Source organism: Muscardinus avellanarius, assembly GCF_963383645.1.
Source record: "Muscardinus avellanarius genome assembly, chromosome: 1".
Lineage (NCBI taxonomy): Eukaryota > Metazoa > Chordata > Mammalia > Rodentia > Gliridae > Muscardinus > Muscardinus avellanarius.
The window spans coordinates 201,271,209-201,296,464 of NC_137786.1; the positions used below are offsets into that span (position 1 = coordinate 201,271,209).

A 25,256-nucleotide genomic window follows, 5' to 3' on the forward strand; every position below is an offset into this window, starting at 1 on the left:
ACTTCACCTAGTTGATGATGCCTAAATCATAAGTTAACTAAGACGTACGTAATAACAAGTCAAACTCTGCCTAGAGTCTCATTACCTTCACCCAAGAGAAGGTGGTGTCCATTGTTGCGGTTTGGGAGAATGTGGTCGTGATGTGCCTCTCACCCAATTTTTGAAATATATTAATAATCATAGCTTTCTCAAATCTTCCTAGGCTCTTCCCAATACTGGTACATCCATCATCTGAACACTGCCCAGATAGTGATTGGCTGGCTATAAAATAGTCAATGCTTACTTACATATAGTGAATTGTCAAAACATTCCTGGGTTTCAAAAGGGTAATACTTGAATTTAGCATAGTACCATAATAATTAAAGCTTAACAGAAATTCACTTCAATCACTGGGTGAAATGTTGACAATGGTAACATTTTTGAGGAAAATTCTTATTACATGAGATACTACTTCAGAAATCAAATGGCAAACATCTGAACTAGGCTGAATACTTTAAAGCCTTTTAAAAATACTTCAGGGAATATAAAATAGTCCCCTTTTCCCCTCATTTTCTGCTTTCCATGGTTTCGGTTATTGGTGGTAAGCCATGGTCCAAAAATAGGAAATGAAAATTTCTAGAAGGAAATAACACTTAAGTTTTAAACTGCGCACCATTCTGAGTAGGGTGATGAAATGTCATGTCATCCTGCTCCACTGCATCCAGGATGTAAATCATCCCTTTGTCTAGAGGACCCAGGCCACTGCTAGCCACTTACATAGCTATCTCAGTTGAGATCCACTGTCCTGGTATCACCATGCTTGTGGTCAAGGAACCTTAATATTACTTAATAATGAGCCCGATGCATGAGGAGGTGAGGCTGGCAATTCTAATAGAATGAAGAAAAGCCATAAAGTACTTCCTTTAAATGAAAAGTTGAATATTCCTGGCTTAGTAAGGAAAGAAAAAATTCATATACTAGGGATGGTAAGAATGAATCGTCTATACAATCATAAAGAAAAAGAAATTCATATGAGTTTTGCTGTCCACCTCAAATCGCAAAAGTTAAGACCACTTTGTGTGATATGAAGGGAAAAACATTAAATTTCTGTGTGTAAACATAGAAAAAATAGCATATATGTGCTATTTTTATATTATAAAATAATATTTTATAAAATATATATATGGTTTGCTACTATCTGCAGCATCAAGCATCTTCTGGACATCTTGGAACTTAGTCCTCCCCCCCATAACTCCTGCCCTATGACTACCGTATCACAGGAGGGCTTTGGTTATTTCTCCAGTACTTACTGATCAATTCTTAATGGACTGAAATTGCCTTATTACCTTTATCTCTTCAGTAAATGCTGCTGACATTTCTTAGGTTAGCAAAATGAGTTGGTTTCCCTAAAAAATGATGGTTTAAGGTAATAATGTCTTCTACAGATGAAAATCAAGATGGAATCTGGCTACAGGAAACATCTCACTCAAAAACACCTTCAATTAAGTCCAATAAATCCAATAATCTGCTAACACTACAGCTGCACCCCAACCAACATGTTGGCTTACAAGTACTCTTATTGTAGAATATAGAATTACCTTATCAGGCCATTGTTATTCCAGACCCCCTCTAACAGAAATGAGGCCATTAATATTGCTTAAGAAAATGGAAAGGGATTGATTTTGAAAATGTGTAACAGGAGCCTTAGAACTAAAGCTCTAAAATTCTGTTGCCAAAACAAAATAAAAAGTAATATCCAACAAGCCTTATAAATTGTCTGCAGAGACATGGGCATGTGACTCTACTTGAAGCAAAGCCTTGGGTAGAATTAATACTTTCAATTCCTCCTGGCAGAGTCCTTTTCTCCTGGCAGAAAATACACACTTTCAATTCCACAAACGTCCACTTAGAAAATGGAACATAACTTCCCATAATGTTGCCATAAAAAAAAAATCCTCTCAGAAAATCTTGTTCCCATCTCTATTTCTTGCTCTCGAGCTTTAAATGCAAGAACAACTATATTTTGAAATACAACAGAAATCTCCTTTTGCCAACCCTGCATACAAACCTCCCAGTTTCAACCAAGTCTAACCCTCTTGGTTACAGAACAATGTCCAATGGCCTAACATGTAATGATCTAGCCTATACTGGATAGCTAAGATAACATCTGCTTGTCCTACAAAAACTCTCATAAATACTAAAGTTTGTACTGTTCCAAACTAAAGTACTTTTTAAGACTTAAAACTAAAGTTTTCAGAATCTATTCTTGTTCTAAAAGTTGGCATAATTTTTTCACTTAAAATAAGGAAATGTTAAGTTTTAAAACCAAGACCACCAGAGAACTGTTCAGAACTGTTTCATCATGAATGGCAACTTCAGACAAATGCTTCACACTACTCCTCTAACGAAGAACACCCACCAGTCATCATTTAAGAACTGAGGCCCGAGTCACTGTGTCAAGGGTATAAATTATGGTCCAAAGACAGCTTCAGGCACTAACTGAGCTTGGAATTGCTTACTGAGCAACCATGTTGTTCCAAACAAACTAAATGTTTAACAGGCTAAAGGACAGTGGAGGCAATTATTGGAAGGAAATTTCTCACTAGGCCAGAAAGGAATAATTAAGTCTTTGCATGCTAAATCACATCACTGGGGTTAACAATGAAGTAATCAAGTGTAAATGGTGACAAAGCCCATCTATAGGACTCATGAAAGGAAATTAAGGTTGTGGGTAATCTAGACTATTGTTGCTTAAATACCACAAAAATTAGTCCCTAAAACTTCATTCATTCTTCCTGTCTTTATACAAATGTGTGTGCTTTTCGTGGGAGGCAAGAAATTGGTTAATCTAGCAATTAAGGCAAATATACTGAATCGTCAGAAGTAAAACACCACTCAGCTACTAATTCACAGGCAGAGATCCAACATCATTCCCCATACTACTTAGACTACCGAGTGCTCAGTAATGAAATACCTCCATGATCGGAGGTACGCGTGTTCTATTCAAAAATGAGACTAAAACCGCTTTAATTATACACCTAATGGGTACTTCGGATGCTGACTTTCTCTGCTTCAGAGCACGTTATACACAGCTTGGGGTGTTGGCAGGAAGCTCTAACAACTGCTCAGTAACAAATTAAAACAAGTTTTGCTCTCAAGGAGCAAAATAATGTTGACTATGAAGTTAAAAGGTCCAGACTGAGACTTTGGTTATGTGACCACAGGTGGGTTGCCTTACCTCAGAGACTCAAATTCTCACCTTATTTAAGGGGTAAAGCCAAGACTAAGACTTCTCGGGACTCTAAACTGGCCTGGTATGTTTGTTATTGTCATCGCAATTTGAGATAGTTTAAGACTCAACAGAAGTTGCAAAAATAGGATAGTGAGTTCCTGTCCACCCTTCACCTAGCTTTTCCCAATGACAACTTCTTAGGTAACTGTAATAGTTTAGCTAAAGACAGAGGTTTACATTGGTACTACAAATCTACTAAACTAGAGACCCTGTCTAGATTTCACTATTTTTTATGTGCTATTTGTTTTCTATTTCACTATTTTTTTTTTCAATTACACCTGTGGATTCATGTACTATCACTCTAATTAAGATAAGGAACTGCTTGCTCTTTTTTGTGTGTGGGTATGGGTATGGAACCCAGGGGTGTTTTACCTCTGAGCTATATCCCCTGCTCTATTTTATATTTTTATTTTGAAACAGGGGCTCACTAAGTTGCAGAGGGCCTCCTTAAGTAGCTGAGGCTGTCCGTGAACCATGATCTTCAGGTCTCAACCTCCCGAATGCTGGGATTACAAGTGTGCGCCACCACGCCCAGCTAAGAAATCCCCTTTTGATGCCCCTTTACAGTCATGTTGTCTCTCATCTCTAACCCTAGCCACCACTGATCTGTTCTTTGTCATTATAATTTTCTAATTTCTAGAACGTTATACCCAGAATCATACAACATATAACTTTGAGAATGGCTTTTTACACTTGGCAAAAATAAAAAACCATGAGATCTATCCATGTGGCCACCATGTGTCATTGCTCTTTTATTGCTGTCTCATACTCCAGTACATTGACATATCAGTATATTCTACCACATTGGTTTTTATTCTTTTTATGTTTCAATTAAGTTATAAGTCAGGGGTGGGAAATTTCTAAATCTTGTTTCTCCATGATTTACATGGAGTCGTACTTCACATTTCTCTAGGTATTGACTGATGATCTTCCTATCTTTATCATTCATATCCTCCCTGACTGCCCTAAACAGCAACCTCCTTCATTGCTATACTATTAGTGACTGTGTCTCATCCTGCCTCTCCTTACATATTTACTACTCATGCCTGACTTTATACATTTTGTTTCTTTATTGCCTACCACCATCTCTATTCCATAGAAGACTACAAAAAACAGGGGAAAGTAAAGGAAATCATACCATCTGACAGATAACAAGCCACAAACAATACAAGTCAAGGAGTCTTATAAAAAATTAAAGATTTACATGATTAAAGAGAAGACCTTTTCTTTTTTTCTTTTTTTTTTTTTTTTGCGCTACTGGGATGGAACCCTGCAGCATTCTACCTCTGAGCTACACCCGCAGCCCTATTTTATTTTTTATTCTTTATTTTGAAACAGGGTCTCACTGAGTTGCATAGGGCCTCATTAGCTGAGGCTGTCCTCGAACCAAGATCCTCCTGTTTCAGCTGCCCAAGCAGCTTCCCAAGAACTGGGATTATAATCATGCGCCACAGTGCCCGGCTAGGACCTTCTTTTCTAATAATGTACTTTCTTCTGCTTTGTATTCTTAATACACTCTGGAGGGCTACAAATTATTCTAGTAAAATTATACAACTAAATGTAACAGGATTTCTCCCCTATTAAATGGGAAATTTGTCAGATGGTAAGATTTCCTGTTTTCCCAGTCTTCAACAGGCCTAGTACTTGTAGGCAACAATTACTTTGTGAAGGTAAATAAAATGATTTTTTACAGAAATACAAAGAGAAGCAAGGTCTGAAAAATATCAGTGAAAATCCGATGTTATGGTTTATATTACTAAAAGACTCAGCAAGTAAATAATTATTGTGTCTCTAATGATATGAGTATAAAGAGGCCCTTGAAGGACATAAACTTTTTGTTTTTTCCATAGAAAGATCTGGTCTCTTTGATAGATGGTCCATAAATACTGAGTTCTAGGGCTACTGCAGTGGGTGACCTTCAGATCCCTTCCAAACCTACAGTCTAAAGAGCTGAGAAAAATTAAGCAGAGAGGTCAGAACAGATTTAACCTCTCTAGAACTAGTTCTTCATCCATAAAACAAGCACTTCCTCATATCTAAGACACATAAGAGAAACAAACACCAACATCTAGGAAAAAAAAAAAAGAAACAAAACTGAAGGATACTATGGTACTCACTTAACCAAATAACCTTGGTCTAAGAAAATCAACACCCAACAACTTACCTGCAAAGCCTCACCTCTCACCTGTGGACATTAGCCCTCACTCCCCAGGATTTCTCTGTCTCTAAAATGGGGACAACAGCTGGGCATGGTGGCCCATACCTGTAATCCCAGTCTTAGGAGGTTGAGACAAGAGGATCACAGCCTCAGCAAGTAGCAAGATTATCCGCAACCTGGTAGCGAGATCCTGTTTCAAAATAAAAAAATTTAAAAGGGCTGGGGGTATAGCTCAGAAGAAGAATATCCCTGGGTTCAATCCCCAAAATCATAAAATATAAATCAGGGATAACAACAACATATGCTTTACAGGCTGCATGTTATTTAGTGCATGGTACTCAATAACATTATTATTTTTTTATTATTATTAGCATCTAAATAAGATGATGATAATTATTTATCTGGAATGGCAAGATGAACTATAAAGTTATTCATGACTAAGGATGTAGAATAAGTGAAATGAAAAAGAAAAATGCTTTCAGGAGAAGATAACCTTTAAAAACTTCTAGCAATAATTGCCCAGATCGGGCTGGCCATCACCAGTATACCGAAATGGTGGTCACAGATTCAATCATGAATAGCCCTACTGCTGAAGGAAAAAACACACAGATCCAAACAGGAACTCATGAAGTCTGTAAAATATTAACAGCTTAATAAACATCAGCTCACACTATCAACAAACACAGTGTTCAAGTCAACTAAGGAGGACCAACTAAATTAATACCAAGTTGACTAAATGAAATGCCTTGGGGGGAAAAAAAGGCTCATGGGTGATTCACTTTTATGCTGACTTCCCTATAAAAACATCTTCAACAGGAGAGGCAGGAAATTCCAGTGAGTGAAGGGGCAGCTATATGGAAAGCATCACACTGCACAGCTGCCTTCTTAATCTTCTTCACGGTTTTGGTTTAAAGAAGCACATTTAGAAATTTGCTCCTGAAGAAACAGAAAAGGGAGTCCACGCATAAAGCTGATCTTCACACACCACATAGTTGGATTCCACGCAAGAAAGGAAAAGTATGTAATGATCCTTTTCTACCATAGAAAAACACTCTTAAGGGATGTGAAGGTTTTAAATGAAAATGAGTAAAACACAGGATTTACAAGCAAAAAAAAAAAAAAAAAAAGAAACAAACAAAGAAAACGACAGGGATACTAAAGAATATTTTTTTAATACTATGAATGCTGGGCAAGGTGGCGCATGCTTATAATCCCAGTGCTTGGGAGGCTGAGACGGGAGGATCGTACAGGTTCGAAGCCAGCCTCAGCTACTGAGTGAGGCTCTCAGAAACCTAATAAGACCCTGCTTCCAAATGAGGTATAAACTAAGTCTGGAAGTGTAACCTGGAGGTAGAAAAGCCCCTGGGTTCCACTCCCAGTACTACACACAAAAAAAAATACTGTGAATAAAAAGTAACTACGTTTTACAAACAATGCAGAGATTTTTAAATCATCGGTTACTATTAAAGCAAGTTATGGCCTCCCACAGAATGTACATATGTAGGTGAGTGTATACTTTGGTACATGCTTTATTTTCAGTTCCGATATTTTTCTTTTCCTGGAATAACATAAAACTTCTCACTATTTTGTTTATGTCACCTTTTTCTTTTCCAGTAGACTGCCAAATATCCAAGCGGACTACAGAAATGAACAAACTGAAATACAGAACACCCGAGCTTTAGACAAACTACCAGCTGTAGTGGGTGGTGTGAGAGGTGTGTGTAATGGCTATGTGGGATGTGTGAGCAAGTTACCTAATCCTTTAAAGCTCAGTTTACTCAGCTATCAATGGGAACATGTCATAGACTGAGGGTTTTTTGTATGGAAATTAGAGTTAGCATGTCTAAGACACAAGTAGACCCAGAAATTCCTCACCAAGTTTCTACTTTTGTGGACCAGATTTTCTAAACACAATACATTACTAATTTAAAGGGGGTTTTGTTTTGTTTTTCACTGTAAGCAAAATGTTTCACATTAGTGGGGCATGGTGGTGCACACGTATGGTCCCAGCATTTGGGAGGCTGAGACAGGAGGTTCTCAGTTTGTAGGCAGCCCCAGAAAAGTTCTTAATGAGGCCCTTTGCAACTCAGTGAGACCCTGTTTCAACATAAAGAATTAAAAAAAAAAAAAAACAGGGCTGAAGGGTTGTAGTTTGGAGGTAGAATGCCACTGGGTTCCATCCCCAGTACTGGGGAAAAAAAAGTTTCACATTGGGATTTCCACAGAAATCTTTAAGGGTATCAGAGTAACTGCTGAGAATAAAAAAGACAGCTAAAGGCTGGGCGTGGTGGCGCACGCTTGTAATCCCCGCGCTTGGGAGGCAGAGACAGGAGGATCGCGCAGGTTTGAAGCTAGCCGCACGCTGGCTTAGGAGACCCTGTTTCCAAATAAAAATGAAAAAAAAAAAAAATAGGTGTGGGAGTGTAGCCCGAAGGTAGAAGGGCTTCCAGGAACCCCAGTACCACCAAAAAAAAAAAAAAAAAAAAAAAAAAAAAAAAAGACAGCTAAAGAATTCTACTTCTTTGGAAGTTTAGACTAATAAACAAATTCAGTTTTTAACAGGTATTGCTGATACTTCCTACTATACTAACAATATACCCAAGCTGTAAATAACTGGTGATAACAAACCTCACTAAGTTCTAAGACATTAAAATCAAAACCAACATGTTCTTATAAACATATACTTACCATATGATCCAAGATCTAGGAATTTATGTAAATGAAATAAAAACCTATGCTCATACAGAAACTTCCATGTCAATATTTATAGTGGCTTCATTTATAATTGCCCAATACTGTAAGCAAAGCAAATATTCATCAGTGGGGAAATGAAGAAATGGTAGTATATCCACAGAGTAAAACACTCCTCATTCATGAAAATGAGACTGTGTGTTGACTGACTCAACAACATGGTGGACTCTCAGGTATGGTATGAAGACACAAGAGACTGCTTTCTGCTTCATTCAATTTATGACTTTCTGCCAAAGGGAGCAACATTAATTAAGAGACAAGAAGTAGAAAACAGTTCAGCATAAGCTAGGCATGGTGGCACAAGCACATAATCCCAGCACTTGGGAGGCTGAGACAGGAGGATACCAGGATCGTGGCCAATCTCAGCAACTTAGAGAGACCCTTGGCAACTTAGCAAGAGTTTCAAAATAAAAAATTAAATAGGGCTGGGGGTTTACCTCAGAGTAGAATGCCCCTGGTTCAATCCCCAGTACCAAAAAAAAAAAAAAAAAGAAACAAAGAAAAAAAAATGGTTCAGCAGTTGTATAGGACTGAGGGTAGGAAGAGGGGTTAGTCACAAAAGGATATATGAAAATTTGGGGGAATGATGAAAATGTTCTAAATCTTGACAATGGTAGTGATCCTGATTTCAAAACTTGCAGAACTGTACACTAAAAGGGGTGAATTTTAATAGCAAGAGGTTTGAGGACTTTTCTCTATGAACTCAGTTATCAAAGTCAGTTAAGGTAAGGTAGATGGACTTACCAAAATTAAACTATTTATTTTAGGATAAAAATATGGACTCACTAAAAAAGGAGGCAACCTCATGTAGATTCATTTTGTGAAGAACCCAAAACAGGAACTTTTTAAAATTTAGCATCCTGCCAGGCGTGGTAGTGCATGCCTGTAATCCCAGCATTTGGGAAGCTGAGACTGAAGGATCATGGTTCATCGACTGCCTCAGCTACTTAGTGAGGCCCTTTGCAACTCAGTGAGACCTTGTTCCAAAATAAAGAATAAAAAATAGGGCTAGGGGTATAGCTCAGAGGTAGAATGCCCCTGGGGTTCCATCCCCAGTACCGAAAAATTTAAAAATGTAGCATCCTCAGAATCGACAAACATAAATAAAACCGTTATCACCAAGAACTACAAAAGAGTTTACTTCTACATAAGATATGTGAAAGGCAATCATTTCTATGAGCATATCATTATATAGCTTATGTTCAGTTATGATAACAAAGAACATTAGAAGTACCAAAATACCTTTTCCAGCCAGGCATGGTAATGCACACCTGTAATACCAATACTTGGGGGGCTGAGATAAAAGGATTGCAGGTTCAAGGACAGCCTCAGCAATGTAGCAATACTCTCAGCAAGCTAGCAAGACCCTGTTTCAAAACAAATAATAAAAAGGGTTGGGGTATAAGGTAGAATACCCCTAGGTTCAATCCCCAGTAAACACACACACACACACACACACACACACACACACACACACACACAGAGTACCTTTTAGATACTATATACATTTAAATAGTTAAATATTTGGTTTTATCTGTGGTTAAACAATGAACAGATCACCTCCTGTAGATTATTCTTGTCAATGCCAGCCCACATGTCTGGGAAACAAACGAGAAAACCAGAAGTTCAGGCTGGGAGAGCTTTAAGTGTCGGAAAGGATCCCGACAAAATAGAAGCTATTATTTCCTCTGCTAAAGTCATGAATCTTCTCATCTCTGCCTATCATATAGTTACTGGACATCACCCAAGTTAAAGTGATGCCAAGGGCTAATTCTTAACAAAAAACAGGACCTGAGAAAAATAGGAATGAACATAACCACTGCTTTCCACATTCTTGGTTATCTCTTGCCATACCTGCCAAGTAGCTTCCCCACCGTAGATTCAGATGGCACAAAGTGAAGCCCTTAATGCTAGCAGAAAGCAGGTACTATGCAACAGAAACCTCTAAAGGTCAAGGCAGCAGTGCTTGGCCAACACAAGAATGCTCGATTGATTTCCTTCTGTAGACTAACAAAAAGACAAACATAAAGGTAGACAGACCTCAAGGCCCAGTCTACTGGGAATCAAACATCTGTTTTCCCAATATACACCACTTATCAAACCTGTAGGTCTCTCTCTCTCTCTCCCACTCACACACACACACACACACACACACACACACTGACAAATTCCCATTAGTGAAATATATGATTAAGTAAGAAACCTCACTATGTAAGCAGACCACACAGTCACACAGACTTAATTCAAACTGATATTAGAAACTTACTTACCCAAAACACAGGATTTCCTTCCCACAGAAAGTAATGGGGCTTTGGAAAACACGGGTTGATCCTAGCAGCAGAGCCTGTGGTTAGTGTACAGATCTGCCAACCTACCATGAAGCAGGAAGCCTTCTGCTGCATGCCCTCACAGCCCGGACTCTGTTTGTAAAGGCTAGGAATGAAATATTCCATATGTTTTCTTTGTCCTTGACATATGGCTATTGAAAGCAAGGCCACAGTAGTCTCCCTGCTGAGGGACTGGGTCAGGCTATTCATGTGTAACCAGGCAGATGTCAAAATGGTAATGGGAAAAACATCTCAAGCATTTTTTTTTTAAAGAAAGAGACTCAAGATAGAAAATACACAACTGTATTCAGCCAACCTAAATAGGTTGTGAGCACCACTGCCCCATTCCACTGCTGTTCTGGCTTTCTAAGTCATTTTCAAATCAGATCAGAATCAAAACTCAGGAAAGTGTTTCAAGTTTCTAAGAAAGATTTAACTATGCTTAACAAGAATGCCAGGGACTGAGGGTGGAGCTTAGGGGTGGAACGTGTGCTGAGCATGTACAAAGCCCTGGGTTCCATCCCCAGCACACACATACAAAAGAAGAATACCGTCTAACTTTTTACAAATATAACAGATTTTAAACAAAGGACTTTAGTTCTAAAAGTACTTTTAAGAGAAAAAGCTTTCTCTATCCACAAAACATGAGCAATAATCTCAAATGTAAAACACACACACACACACACACACACACTCTCTCAAAACCAGTAAAATATCACTTTTCAGGTAGTTATAAGAAAAAGTTCTCAGCTAGGCATGGTGGTGTACGCTTGTAATCCCAGCATTCGGGAGGCTTAGATAGGAGGATCGTGGTTCGCAGACAGCCTCAGCTACTTAGTGAGGCCCTTCCCAACTCAGTGAGACCTGGTTTTCAAAAATAAAGAATAAAAAAATAGGGCTGGGGGTGTAGCTCAGAAGTAGAAGGCACCTGGGTTCCATCCCCAGTACCACACACACACACACAAATTCTCTCATAATCTGAGAATTTTTAGAATACAGGAAAGTGAAGAAATAAGAAAACAAACTGTCAGTCCTGAGCAAACTCTATCCATGCCCAACATGAAAAGATAGCAAGAGGTCTGAGAAATTACAGGGAGTACTCACTGGCGGAAGACTTCACAAAGAGTTAGCTTTGCTTAATGAAAATCCTCAAGCTACTATCAGGCAGGTCACATACTCCTTTGTTCCGAGGAATAACACTGTGTTCCCCTGTGAGAGTACTTTGCTGTTTGACCAGCCGTCTCGAGAAAGTAGCACCAAGTCACAAAGGCAAAAATACCTGGTTTCCCCTGAGCTTTCTCCTCCAGTGAAACTGTCCCTCCCCACCACCAGGCTTTCTTGTTGGAAAGGCGAGTATGTTTCTCCACCAGGATCTTTATGGATTTGTGCATGAAAAACCTGCCCACTGAGTGGTCTTCTCCCACTGGCACAGTAGCTCACCTGTAAAGTTCACAATGAACTTTGGCATCTGATATATATCCAAAGAACCTAAGAAATGTGGTTGAGAACTTTAAAGTCCAAAGCAATAATAACACACATAAGCAGTTGCTCAGTCACTCCCCCAAAACATAAAACAAACAGGGCATTCACTCTGTGCCACTCAAAAAAGTCATGCTAGCCAGGCATGGTGATGCACGCCTGTACTGCCAAGACATGGGAGGCTAAGACACAAAGACCCCAGGCTTGAGGCCGGCCGCAGCAATGGAGCAAGACCCTGTTTCAAAATAAAAAGAAATAAAAATAAAAAAGGGTTGGGGATAAGCCTCTGGGTTCAATCACTAGTACCAAGAAGTGAGGCTGAAGAGAGTTCCTAGGTATGTGGCATGGCTATAAAGCCAGGTTCCCTCTTTTTGCAGATGGGAAATCTGAATCCAGAGTGGTTAAGTGACTTGCCTTAGTTGAAAAATTTCCTGAACTCAGGGGTCTTGCTTCCTTGTGCCACATTCTCAAAAAACAATAATAATAAATAAAATCACTGTTCGCTGGGCGTGGTAGCAACATGTTTGTAATCCCAGCATTTGGGAGGCTGAGACAGGAGGATCACAGTTCGCAGCCAGCCTCAGCTACTACTTAGTGAGGCCCTTTAGAATTCAGTGAGATCCTATTTCAAAATAAAGAATAAAAAATAGAGCCGGGCATGGTGGCGCACACTTGTAATCCCCACGCTTGGGAGGCTGAGACAGGAGGATCGCGCAGGTTCGATGCCAGCCTCAGCTACTTAGTGAGGCTCTCAGCAACTTACTGAGACTCTGTTTCAAATAAAAATATAAAATGGATCTGGGAGTATAGCCCAAAGGTAGAAGGCCTCTGGGTTCCACCCCAGTACCACCCCCCAAAAATAAAGAAAGAAAGAATAAAAAGTAGGGCTGTGGATGTAGCTCAGAGGTAGAATGCCCCCGGGGTTCCATCCCCATTACCACACACACAAAAAAGCATTCTTCGAAGTCAGTTCATAAAAAGATTCCTATAAAGGGAGAATATCAATGTCAATCACTAAACCAAACATGAGAAAGAGAGAGGGGGAGGGAAGAGGGTGGGGATTGGGTAAGGGCCAATTGTGTGATGTGTGCATGTATGTCTTCACCATCTTGTACCACATTAAGATGTGTGACTACAATGCACCAATAAAAAATGTAAAAAATAAACATATAAAGAATATTTCCAAAAAATTAAGGAAGGAAGGCTGTAGAGTTGAGAGACATAAAAAGCCGGTGACATGACCATGGGCTCAAAGCAACCTTGGAGAACTGAAGAACTGAAGGCCAACAAGAAAATGTTTCTTTGTAGTAAAATATTAAGATTAACTAAAACTAATCAAATGAGAAGGACTAATGGAAACGGCACAGAAAGAATGAAAACCAGGCGTGTGTTAAGCTGCTAATTATCAGTTAATAAAACCTAAATGTGTAATTTTAAGAACACGATACCAAAAATATTGAAAATAGATTAAATTCATTTAAAACCCCTTTTTTAATATACTGAAAATTGAACCCAAAAGTGTTTTCTGCCTCTAAGCTACGCCCCAGCCCTATTTTATTGTTTAGTCTGGAGCAGGATTTCTCCAAGCTGCAGACAGCCTCACTAAGTGAGAACCACTGGCAAGCACGACAAGGCCTCACTAAAATCCTTTTCTTCTTAACTCAGGTGTGATCATTTTAGAGTTCTGTGAATATCTCAGTTTATGTAAGAAAAGGAAGAAGCCTGGGAGCAATTATGACATTTTAAAAATGCAAATACTAGATTAATTTAGCACCTAAAACAGAAGACTAAAGAGCACAAGGACAGTCTTTAAGAAACCTGAAGGCTGAGCATGGTGGCACATGTTTATAATCCCAGTACTTGAAAGGCTGAGACAGTGAGGCCCTCTACAATTTAGTGAGACCCTGTTTTAAAAATAAAGAACAAAGCCAGGCGTGGTGGTGCACTCTTGTAATCCCTGCGCTTGGGAGGCTGAGACAGGAGGAGCGCACAGGTTTGAAGCTGGCCTCAGCTACTTAGTGAGGCTCTCAGCAACTTAGTGAGACCCTGTTTCCAAATTACACATAGATAGATAGATAGATAGATAGATAGATAGATAGATAGATAGATAGATAATAGGTCTGGGAGTACAGCCCAGAGGTTCCACCCCTAGTACCACCAAAATAAATAAATAAATAAATAAGAACAAAAATAGGGTTTGGTGTGTAACTCAAAGGTAGAATGCCCATGTATTCAATCCAAGTTCCCCCAAAAGAAGAAAGAAAAAAACCTGAAGGGCCACGCGTGTTAGCATACCCCTGTAAACCCAGTGCTTAGGAAGCCGAGACAGGAGGATCACAGGTTTGAGGCTAGCTCATCTATGTAGCAAGGCCCTCAGCAACTTGGCGAGACCCTGTTTCAGAAAGATAACTAACAAAGGTTGAGGGTATAGAATGCCCCTAGGTTCAATCCCTAATACAAAAGAAAGAGAAAGAAAGGAAAAGAGAAGAAAAGAGACCTGAAGGTTCTAACTTGACATTATTTGTTTTCTCTCTCCTAACTACAGAAGAGAAATTAAGAGACTTCAGGGTAGAGCTGTTAAGGTTTTAAATCATTCCAGACACTGTGCTCTTTGGATAATTCTGCAAGAAAGCAGCTGTCTCAGTCACTCTGCACACATGAGAAGAGTGACAATCTAGAACTGAGTGCCAATCATGGGTCACCCCTTTCCTAGAAATATCTGGACTGCCAAGCCCTTCCTGTACTATCCATATAGTTTCTTCCCAGGCTTCTACACAGAAAGCATATGCCCTACAGAAATGGGGAAGAAAAAAAAAAAAAAAAAAAAAAAACCCCTCACAGCCCAGTCCCTGGAGTTTCAGAGAAGAGATTGCCCATCTGGACGCACACTTCCCACACCTCCCAATCTGCACCTTCAAAATCAGAACCGTGAAGAGAAGGAAGGACTTGGTTCCCTTCCCAGGAAAGCAGCTCCCGTGGAACCTCAGTGCCTAGGGCAGTGGGGGAAAGACCTGAAGCTATCTCAGGCACACGCTTCTGCCAAGCCTAGAACACCTGAGCTCAACGAGTCAGTTCCCTGCCCAACTGATGTCACTCTTCTGACAAAAGAAAATCTCCCCAAATAGACTTCAAAAAAATATAAGGGGATGAGGAGAATATAACTCAAGAGCTTTTTTGGACCCTGGGTTCTACATTCTGACACAAATACAGTATCAAAAATATTATGTTGTCAGGGTGCAATAAGGCTTTTCTCATCTTTACAACAGTCAATTTTATTTTTAAAATTCTGTAAAAATTATAAATAAATAACTACATTTCTCCTAATGTAAAAACAAAGTAGCTAGCCAGGCGTGGTGGCCCACGCTTATAATCCCTGTGCTTGGAAGGCAGAGACAGGAGACCCTGTTTCCAAAAAAAAAAAAAAAAATTTAAAGTATAAAATAGGTCTGGGAGTGTAGCCCAGAGGTAGAAGGGTTTCTAGGAACCCCAGTACCACCAAAAAATAAAAATAAAAAATAATAATAAAATAAAGTAGCTAAGGGGACTTAGGCAGCCTTTTACTTATCTTGATTTGCAATACTTAAGTACAAATTAAATATGAAGGATAAAGGACCACTAAATGCCTTATAATTTATTAAATATGCTTCCTCCACATGTTTTCTACCAGACAACTGACTAGCCTGGGATCTAAATGTACACCCAGCTGCCTCCCAAAATATCTATGGTTTACATTTCCTTACAAGGATATTCTTATAGTCTATGTGACAACACATTCCCCTAGGAGCATAGTTTAATGTTTTAAGATCTTTCACAGAAAGCAAGGAAATGTATTTTCTTTTTTATTTTAATGTTCATTTTTTGAACCTAGGCTATTAGAAGGGCATTTCTCAAAACTCAACCATTTTTATCTAAAATAAGAGATGTGTAATGCCAAATTTTGTGGTGGGGGACAACCTGGCTAAGGTGCTTTCTAGACAATTAAAGTAAGTCATGGCAAAAAAAACATGTTTTAGAGACTAAAAACAATCGTATCACACATTCTAAGTTTTAATTTAAACATGACACAATACTTCAGGACACTTTTAAGAATCTTCCTCAAAATAATCTAACCACATGCAATGTTTAATAATAAATACTTATCTATATGCAAACCAATCCAAAATATAATACTATATAAGTACATTGTGCTATCTAAAAAGGGGTATTTGAGTATTAACTTGCTACGATCTTTAAAAAGTTGAGTAGTTATGGAGCCTATTTGAACTATAAAATTATTATCTCTCTCATGCTGAGACTGACCTCTAAAAACTTATGAACTTGCCCAGTTTCAGACAATAGAGCAGACACCTGGCATACAGTTTGACCATCAGGTGCTTAAAGACACAAAAGAAATGTCAAGAAGGCAGACAAATTAGCCATTGTGCAAGAGTACAGATTTGCTAAGTGGCCTGGATTTTTTCTTTTCCTCACTGACAAGATTTAAAGTTAGAGCATTATATCATCTTCAATCAAGCTTTAAAACACACACACACACACACACACACACACACACACACACACACACTTCAATGAACAGAGTTGGGAGAAAATTAAAAAAAGAAAAAGTTATCTAGATTCTTTTTATATATAGGAAAACAAGCTTTGACATTGCCAAAAATGGGCCACTCAGGACCGTTAAGGAGCAAGCTGTATAACATACTTTTAAACTCTAAACCTTGAAATCTGGTTTTAAAATCTGAAAGAGTAAAGCTCCCTTATCATGAACACTCTAAGTTGGATTCATTACCTTTTTTCAGAGTTAAAGGCATATTTGGCAGAGTTTAACTTTCTACAAAGGTATACCAACAAGTATTGTGCTTTATGGATATCAACTTTTTTTTTAACACAAACAAAAAGTGGGAAACAGTCTTAGAAGGATTTTGATGAATCACTAAAGAATTCTTACAACTTAATATTCTAAATAAATTTATACAAGTTCAAAATAAAGAGACACTGGCCAGTTAAATGCTGTGGCACGTGCGTGGAATCCCAGCACTTAGGAGGTCAGTTTATGGTAGTTTGGTGAGACCTTGTTACAAAATAAAAAATAAAATAGTGATGGGGTGTAGCTTAGAGATTGAACCCTCCACCCAACCAGGTTCAATCCTCAGTACCACATGGCAAAGGAGAGGTAGGAAGAGGAAGAGGGAGAGAGAGAGGGAGAGGGAGAGGGAGAAGGAAGGAGAGAGGGAAGAAGGGAGAGAGAGAGAGAGAGAGAGAGAGAGACATTAACCAACATCTAATCTAATACCAACTATTTATTAATACGAAAAATGAGAATAATGAGTAGGCACAACCAAGGAGACCAAAAATCCAAAACCAACTGTAGGCTGTCAGTACTTTCCACAATTTAAAGATGACTAAAATAAAAACCCAAGAGACAGGGAAAGAGACACCAAGAAAATGCCTAAACTTGTCTGGATCCACCTACTAACACAGATCTTTGATCTTTCCTGAGAGATTAAGCTGTCAAATATAACCTTACAATTCTAATGTTAAGAGCCAAGTGCCTGGACATTAAATACTTGAGGTACCATAACTGGCATAACCATTTAGTTAGAGTGGAAATCATAAAATATTATTGTTTACTGCAGACCTTACGGAACCTAGAATAAAAGAGTTACTGGCACTGTTCAGGCCACAACCAGCACATTGTTGCTTTGTGAGATAAGGTGTTCCCCATTTGCTGGAAATATTCCAGTTGAATTGAGGAATCTTCTAGGTGCATAAGAGAGTCTATGATTTAGACACCTATACATCCCTTAATCCAATAGAAAAGACTCATAAATGCAAAAAAAAAAAAAATACAGGCTGGGGACATAGTCAGCGGTAGTGTGCTTACTTAGCATGTGTGAAGCCCTGGGTTTCATTTCCGGCACCATAAATTAATTAATTAGAATGAACTAACTTAACTAAATGAAAGTCAGAAATGCAATTAAATAGAAAACTCTTGCCAAAAGAGTTGTTGACTTGTTGACTTTGCGAAGGAAAGTAAGGCCCCTGAGGGGTTCCAAATGTCATTCACTCAAGGTCAATCCTATGAAGCAGTGTCAGATCTGGACTTGGCTTCCTAATTCCCAGCAGAATTCTTTTTCCTCACTGGTATTTAAAGAAAACCAGTGGTTCACTCTTTTGTAAAAAAGAGGATCTATATTGAAATACATATTGTTTTTGTTTTGAACAAAGTTCATCTGTATACCAAAACTAACACACATCTTGACACTATTCTAACACTAAAATTTATAGGTAATGATTCAGAAATCAAAGAATATCAAAACTCTACCCTCAATAAGGCACAAACATTTAGCCACTGATTACTGATCTGACTTGCCAGGGAACATATAGTAGATATTGTAAGATATGTAAGAAAATGCTTTCAAACTATATAAGACCCCATTTCAAAACAAAAAATAAAAAGGGAAGGGAGTATAGCTCAGAGGTAGAATACCCCTGGGTATTCAAGGCCCAGTACCAAGGAGAAGGAGGAGGAGGAGGAAGAGGAGGAAAGGTGTTTGGTATACTGAAAACATATATCTTGGAGAAGAATCTGAGATGATTGCAAATGGAAGAGAAAAAAAAAACAGATTCTTTAAAAACATTTCAAAGACTTCAGGTGAACCAACAATTGTGTATAGAAAGCTTGGTAACCTGTTCAAGTACAGGATACACACACTGTGAAGATTTGAGCGATTATGACTAATTAAGTGGAAGTGAGGTCGTTGAGTAACTTTTTGTACAGTATCCAAATTACTGAAACAGAGTGATTTTATTTTCCAAGTCTTAAGCCATACCCACAGAAAACAAGCAGGGCTATTCTACCCTAGCAAAGCTCCTTAGCAGCTCATGCATTCTGTAGCAAGTCTCCATGGCAAATTTCCTAACACACACTTCTAAACACACAAAAAAGAACTCCTCCAAATGAATGGTAATAAATAGCTTTGTGTGACTTTAAGTAGAGGAGTATTCTGCTACTCCTGGGATCGCTGGGGGACAGGATCAAAACATAACATTGCTGTCACCTTGCCATCCTAAAAGTAGGTAAGCATTATAAAATCATAGAACTTCTAGAAGCAAGAAGCAGCCTTTGAGATAATCTAGGGAGTCCAATTGCTTTACCATTCAGATAAGGAAATTATCACCCCCCCCCTAAAAAAAAAATGGAATGACTAGCCCAAGGCCACACAATTACTCAGTGGTGAGGGAAACTCTATGATCAAGGGCTCAGATCCAGCACTCTCTTGCGAAGCCACAGAAACAGCCTTTCTAATCTTAAAATTATGAGCCAGGCATAATGTAGGATGTGAACATTTGTGCTCTCCGTCTACTATGGTTCTCGAACTTTGCAGTAGTCATACATAAGCCAGATAGCACATGTACACCATCCCCTCCCTACGATCAGTGTGACTTATCTCTTTCTCCCCCAGTCTTGGAATGCAGATGATTAAGCTTATTGCCTATAACACGGGAATAGCCTTATAACCTTCAATCCTTTTGATAAACTTGGGAATTTTAATATTAGTAAGGAGACTTCCTTTAACACACCTCAGGGGAAGTTGTGACACAGGATTCAAAATTACTGTTGAGAAACATAAACAATTGGTACAGGTGCAGTAAATGGTGTGAACATAGGAATCCCATCGACAATACTGAGGATTATATCTGACTCTGTCCCCAGACTCTCTGGCAAAGCAGCTTTCAGCAGGAAATAGACAGTTTGACTGAACAAGTTTAAACGGGCCTGAAGGAGAAGAAGCAGGTATCCTGTCTCTGGAGGCCTTCTCAAATCTGGGCAAAAGGATAAATGCTGAGAATGCTAAATTTGAAAATCCCCTGTGGGAATAGTATCTGAATTCCAAGCTCTAATTCTGCTCCTCAGTGCCTTATGTCCTTATTTATTCATACCACCCTTGTAAGTGCCTCCCATGTCCCAGGCTTTGTGGACTCTGAGTTGAGCAAAATAAAATCTGTGGCTTCTCTTAGTCCTCAGGCTTCCCAAGTGGGACACATAACCCCCTCCTGGGTGGAGGCGAAAGTACTATGGTTGGACAAACCATTGAGGAATAAGATGAAAATAAAGAACTGCGATTAATGACTATAATCTCATCTTTTCAACTGCTGTTTTTGTGTTTGCAGTTTTATGTGTAACTTGCTCCTGATATTAAGAATAGGCAAACAAAAGCTTAGGGACCAAAGACCTCATCTGTCTCTCGGTGGATGGGTAGAGCGGCTCACAAAAGCTGTGCCATGGCAGCAGACTAGAAAATCTTGCAAAGCCATCTTGGATGGTCCCAAAGCATTCTGTGAGATGAGACAGTGAGCAGACCTGTATAGCACCTGGCCCTCCTCATGCAGGGCTTTTGAGAACCAATGGGGTTCCTCCTGAGTAGAGTGCAAACATACTGCCTTTGAACCTCCCCCCTTAGAGAGGGCCATCATGTAAGATACGTTCTTCGAGGGTGACATGAAAAATACGAGTGAAATAAAGAGGTATCACAATAGACCTACAGGTCACAAGTCAAGGAAAATAATTTAACCCATTTGCTCATCACAGCTTGGAAAGCGCTATCTTGATGCTGGGTTTGCTGTGATCTGGTCAGGTGCTGGTTATTTTCTGTTACCAAGCCATGAACAGTAACTTTCCTAAGGCTTAGAGATGAGGAAGATTCTGCATTCCACTGTCTCCCTCCAGTGAGTTCTACAGGAAGATGCCCGATGCTCTCTGGAGAGGAGCACATGTTCATAAAACTTTTTTTCCCCCCAGATTTTAGGAACTAATGCAAAACAGGTCTTTTTCCTTATAGGGCAAGTTCACTCATTAAAATTTGAGAAATCGGCTAAGCAAGATCTTTACAACCAGTCTAACTTGCAAACCATGCTTTTCTATTATGGGGTGAGCCTTGAAAGAGGTTCACGTCAAGGCACCTTTCTGCCTCAATTCTCTAAAAGTTCCTAGGGGATTTCGGGGACAAAACAGCCCACCTCTTCTATCAATTTCTTCTTTTTCTCTGTTCTCCCCAATCTGGTTCAAACTTTGCCACTTAATGGTTCATGCTACGAAGCTAACTCTTTTGGTGAAAAGCTAAACTTCACCAGACTGTAGGAAAATACCCTCAAACACTTAACCACACCTGAGACAAGGATGAAAGCAAGGGAAGGGGGTCTGCAGGGGAAGCAGGGTACAGGCTCTGAGGCAAGGGTCCCCAAAGCTCACAAACCGCATTCTGCAAGGACACACATACCTCGTCACCATCCACCTGGAAATGCAGCAACATCTGGCTTGCCTAAAAGGGATACCTTGAGAGGACCTGCTATTCCTTTAAAACTGTCTTTTTCTAAGAGGTCCCATTCAAGAGCTGTAAAGTAAAAGGAAATCCCCTTCACCCAAGGGCCTGACAACCCCTTCCTCCCTCAAGTAGTGCTTTCGCTGTTCCTGATGTAACCAACCTGCCATGCAACACAAGAAGGAAAAACAAGAACACACAACCAGCCTGGCACTATGTCGCCCTATTCCTTCTCTATCGGTGGCATTTGCCAACACCACCTCCAACACCTATGTCAAAATCCTCTTCTGTGTTAAGCTCTCAGGTCTCGGGTCGGGTCGAGGAGGGAGGCCGTGGAAGTCAGAGCCTCTTGAGAGGCAATCCTGACCTCAGACAACTGGGAGGGAACATTCTGCTGGTACCTGGTGGCCTGGGCTGAGCATACATATGCTCTGGAAGGTTTTTTTCTCTTTTAAGATCGGTACCTCAGGTCACCCTTCCTTTTTTAAAAGGCCTTGCTGGGTAGGAAGTGTATTTTCACCATGAGAAGCCTATAATTTCCCTTCCTTCTCCCTTGTTTTCTGCGGCTCCCCTTGCGTCCTCCAGAGCCTTGGGCTTGTGTGGGTGAGTCCAGAGGGGATCTGGACAGAGAGACGCACTATCTGGATCTGGACCGGGCCACCCTGGAAGGCAACCTTGCGCCCACTGAGATACAGGTGTTTCTTCTCCCCCCAGGCTGGAACCCAGGCTTCCGGGGTTCCCCAGGGAACGCGCCTCCTTCTGCAAACTCGGGCCAAGGTCTGCGAGCCACACCGGGGCCAGTGGCGAAAGCTTCTCTAACCTAGCAGGGGTCCGGGTAAAAAGGCTGGCAGGGGCAAGCGTTTCCAGATTCCTCCCTCTTTGGGGACCCTAGATACATTTGCTACTTAGCGCGCGCGGTGTGTGTGTGTGGGGGGGGGAGGTTGGGGTGTGTGACTGTACCCTGAAAGTCTGGGAAAGAGAGCCACTTTCAGCTCGAACCCGGACCGGCCAAGTTTGGGAAGCCCACGGCGGGGGAGCGGGTGCCGGGCGCGCACGCACACTCGCAGGTGACCCCGGTCCCCCGGCCCGGCCCCTGGGGAGGTGGGGTGGCCGCCCCGCAGCGCCCCCGCCCGCCCCCCGGCCCGCACTCACAGCGCTTGGGTGAAGGCGCTGAGCCCCTCGGGCACGGCCGTCAGCCCCTTCCCGGAGCAGTCCACCCGACGGTCGCCGTCGCAGCTGCAGGGCGCTGCGCACAGGGGCGGCGCGGCGCCGCTGGGCCCGGCCGCGCCGAGCAGCCCCAGGGCGAGGAAGCAGAGCAGCCCCAGCGGGCCCGGCATTGCTGCGGCGGCCTCCCGCGCCGGCCTCGCGCCCGCCCGCTCGCGGCCCCGGCGCGTCCGCCCGGGGGCAGCCGGCCTGCGCTCTCCTCGGCGCTCCGCTCCGCTCCGCGTGGGCTCCGAGCTCAGCAGCCCGCCGCTCCGGGGTTTCGCCCTTCCCGCTGCTCCATGGACGCGCCGAGCAGCCCGCTCCTCCCGCGGCTCAGGCCAGCCCGCCCGGCCCGGCGCAGCGGCAGGGGCCGCGCTCGGCCATCGCGCGCGGAGCTGCCCTCGGCCTCCAGCCGCAGCCTCTCTTCAAGGGTGCGGGGCGCAGCCTTCAGCCATGCCGGCCCCTCGCCGCAGCCCCCGCCCCGGCGCCCGCACCGACGCCGGGACTCGCTCGCCCGCTCCCCGCCGCCGCTCGCGCCCTTCCCGTCCTTTTCCCTTCTAGGGTTGCACGCTCCCCCGGCCGCAGGGTTATGCAAATCACTTAGGTACATGCAAAACTAACCCTTCTCCCGGAGCGCCATTGGCCCGGGGAGGTCTCGGGCTCATTACTATGCAGGCAGGGGAGCCTCCATTGGCCAGGAGTAGGACCAGAGAGGCGTGTTTCTCGGGCGTGAGTGACAAGGTGGTGGTAGTGGTGGTGGCGGCGGCGGCGGCGGCGGAGGTGGTGGTGGTTCCAGGCAAAATCCCTGACCTGGCCCTGGATTTTGTGTGGCAGGTTGTGGATTGAAGGTAAAAGGATCGAAGGACGGAGTCTGGCGCTCCCCTCCCCCACTCCGCCTTTTTCTTTCCTCCGCAGAAATTGGATCTCCTAAATTGGATGACCTGAAAAGTAAAACTCGCCTCCAGCGTTCAGTTAAGTTTCAAATGACTCTCTGCTGTTCCAAAGGGTGAGGACATTGGGAGCTGTGCAAACGGAAAAACGATTTTGAAGAAGGGGGAAAACGTTTCCCTCATTCTGACCCAAATCTTTGGGTTTTAGCTATGTACTAAATTAAAACGTGTGCCCCTCCAGCATTTCACTACACCTGGGATCTTTATATCCTTCTTCATTATACACTTGGTAGTTAAGTCTTTGCAACTAATCATCGGTGATACAGAAGGAGGAGGAGGAGGAGGAGGAGGAGGAGGAGGAGGAGGAGGAGGAGGAGGAGGAGGAGGAGGAGGAAGAAAGATCCCAAAACCCAGGGACGTTTGAAGATCACTGAACAGTTTCTCTAGACAACAAAACATCTGAGGGCTTGCTGACTACCCTTGAGAATCCAGAGACAACCTTGGTGTTATGTAATACACAGACACATTCCCTCCTTTCTGAAATGTTTCCTCCAGTCAATCTACAGGACTCTATCTTCTGTACTAAATACAACTTTATGGGAGCCTTCTTCTTGCTTTCTGCTATGCCTTTTGGGTTGTTTTACGCTATAATGGAGCCCCTTTTAGGAATCCATTAAATTAAAGCAAGAAGATTTTAAAAATGTCACCGTCTATATAAAGTTAACTAGTCATCTTGTGCAAGTAAAATTAAAGACAATGGAAACAAGTTAGTGCAGACCTAGAAGGGTTTGTTGTTTTTTTTTGGGGGGGGGGCTGGGGATTGAACCCAGGGACACTGTACCTCCAAACTATACCTTCATCCCTCTTTTTTATTCTTTATTTTGAAACAGGGTCTCACTAAGTTGTGGAGGGCCTCACAAGTTGCTGAGGCTGGCCACAAACGTGCAATTCTCCTGTCTCAGCCTCCAAGTGCTGGGATTACAAGCATGTGCCACCATGCCCTGCTTAGAAGGTTTTTTTTTTTTAATGAAAATGTTTCATTATCTTTATATTTAAGAGTTTATCATAAAAAATATGTCAGGTTGGTTACATGACTAACATGCTGTAAATATGTGCTAGAGAGTCAATAAATACAATACTATCTTCCCTTCAAATTTTGGGAATGACAGTTATTCTTCCTGTAGGGTTGAGGAAAAAACTTATAAAAATTAGATGGGCAACCGTCTAGTTTCATTGATAAGATACCGAAAGTTCTCAGAAAAAGTGTTCTACCTAAGATAGCCACAGAACAATGCCTGGCTCCTTCTCTGGTGTTCAAGGAGCCTTCCACAAAGTGGCTTTCATTGTTTAAGTCATTTGTATTATTTTCTAGTAACTTTCATGACTAAACAAAGTAAGGAGAAATTGTAAAGTTTGTTTCTCTAATTGATTTAAGTCCTCTCTTTCCTAATTACTCTGAAAAATGACATAATTTCTCTTGCAAGATATTACTTTCTTTTGCTATTCTAAAATGATAACTTAAATACTGATGCACTGATTAATTTTATTTTGGCCAAATAATCTATTTTCTTATTATTGTTGTTGTTGTTGTTTGTACTGTGAATTGAACCCAGGGATATTCTACCTCCAAGTTACACCTCTTTTTTTAATTTTTTTTTTTTTTTGAAATAGGGTCTGGCTGACTTGCTCAGGGTCTTAAGTTACTGAGGCTAGCATCGAACCTGTGATCCTCCTGGCTCCACTTCCCAAATACTAGGATTATTAGGTATGCAACACCACACCAGGTTTGTTTTCTTTAAGAAAAAAAAAAATTTGGTAGTTTGAGGATGGGGATGTAGCTTAGTGGTAGACTATCTA

The 25,256-nt window shown here is 41.3% G+C and overlaps 1 protein-coding gene across 2 annotated transcripts in view; it reads right to left on the reverse strand.

Moving 5' to 3' along the window:
• Positions 1-22,643, reverse strand: part of LGR4 (leucine rich repeat containing G protein-coupled receptor 4) — a gene marked incomplete at both ends in the record, with an annotated part of 108,035 nt that extends 85,392 nt beyond the window's left edge. For both annotated transcript variants that reach the window (XM_080695356.1, XM_080695355.1), the window contains one exon: positions 22,459-22,643. In XM_080695356.1, the coding sequence (XP_080551482.1) occupies positions 22,459-22,643 (185 nt within the window). The remainder of the gene's footprint in view (positions 1-22,458) is intronic.
• Between the last annotated feature and the right edge of the window lie 2,613 nt (positions 22,644-25,256).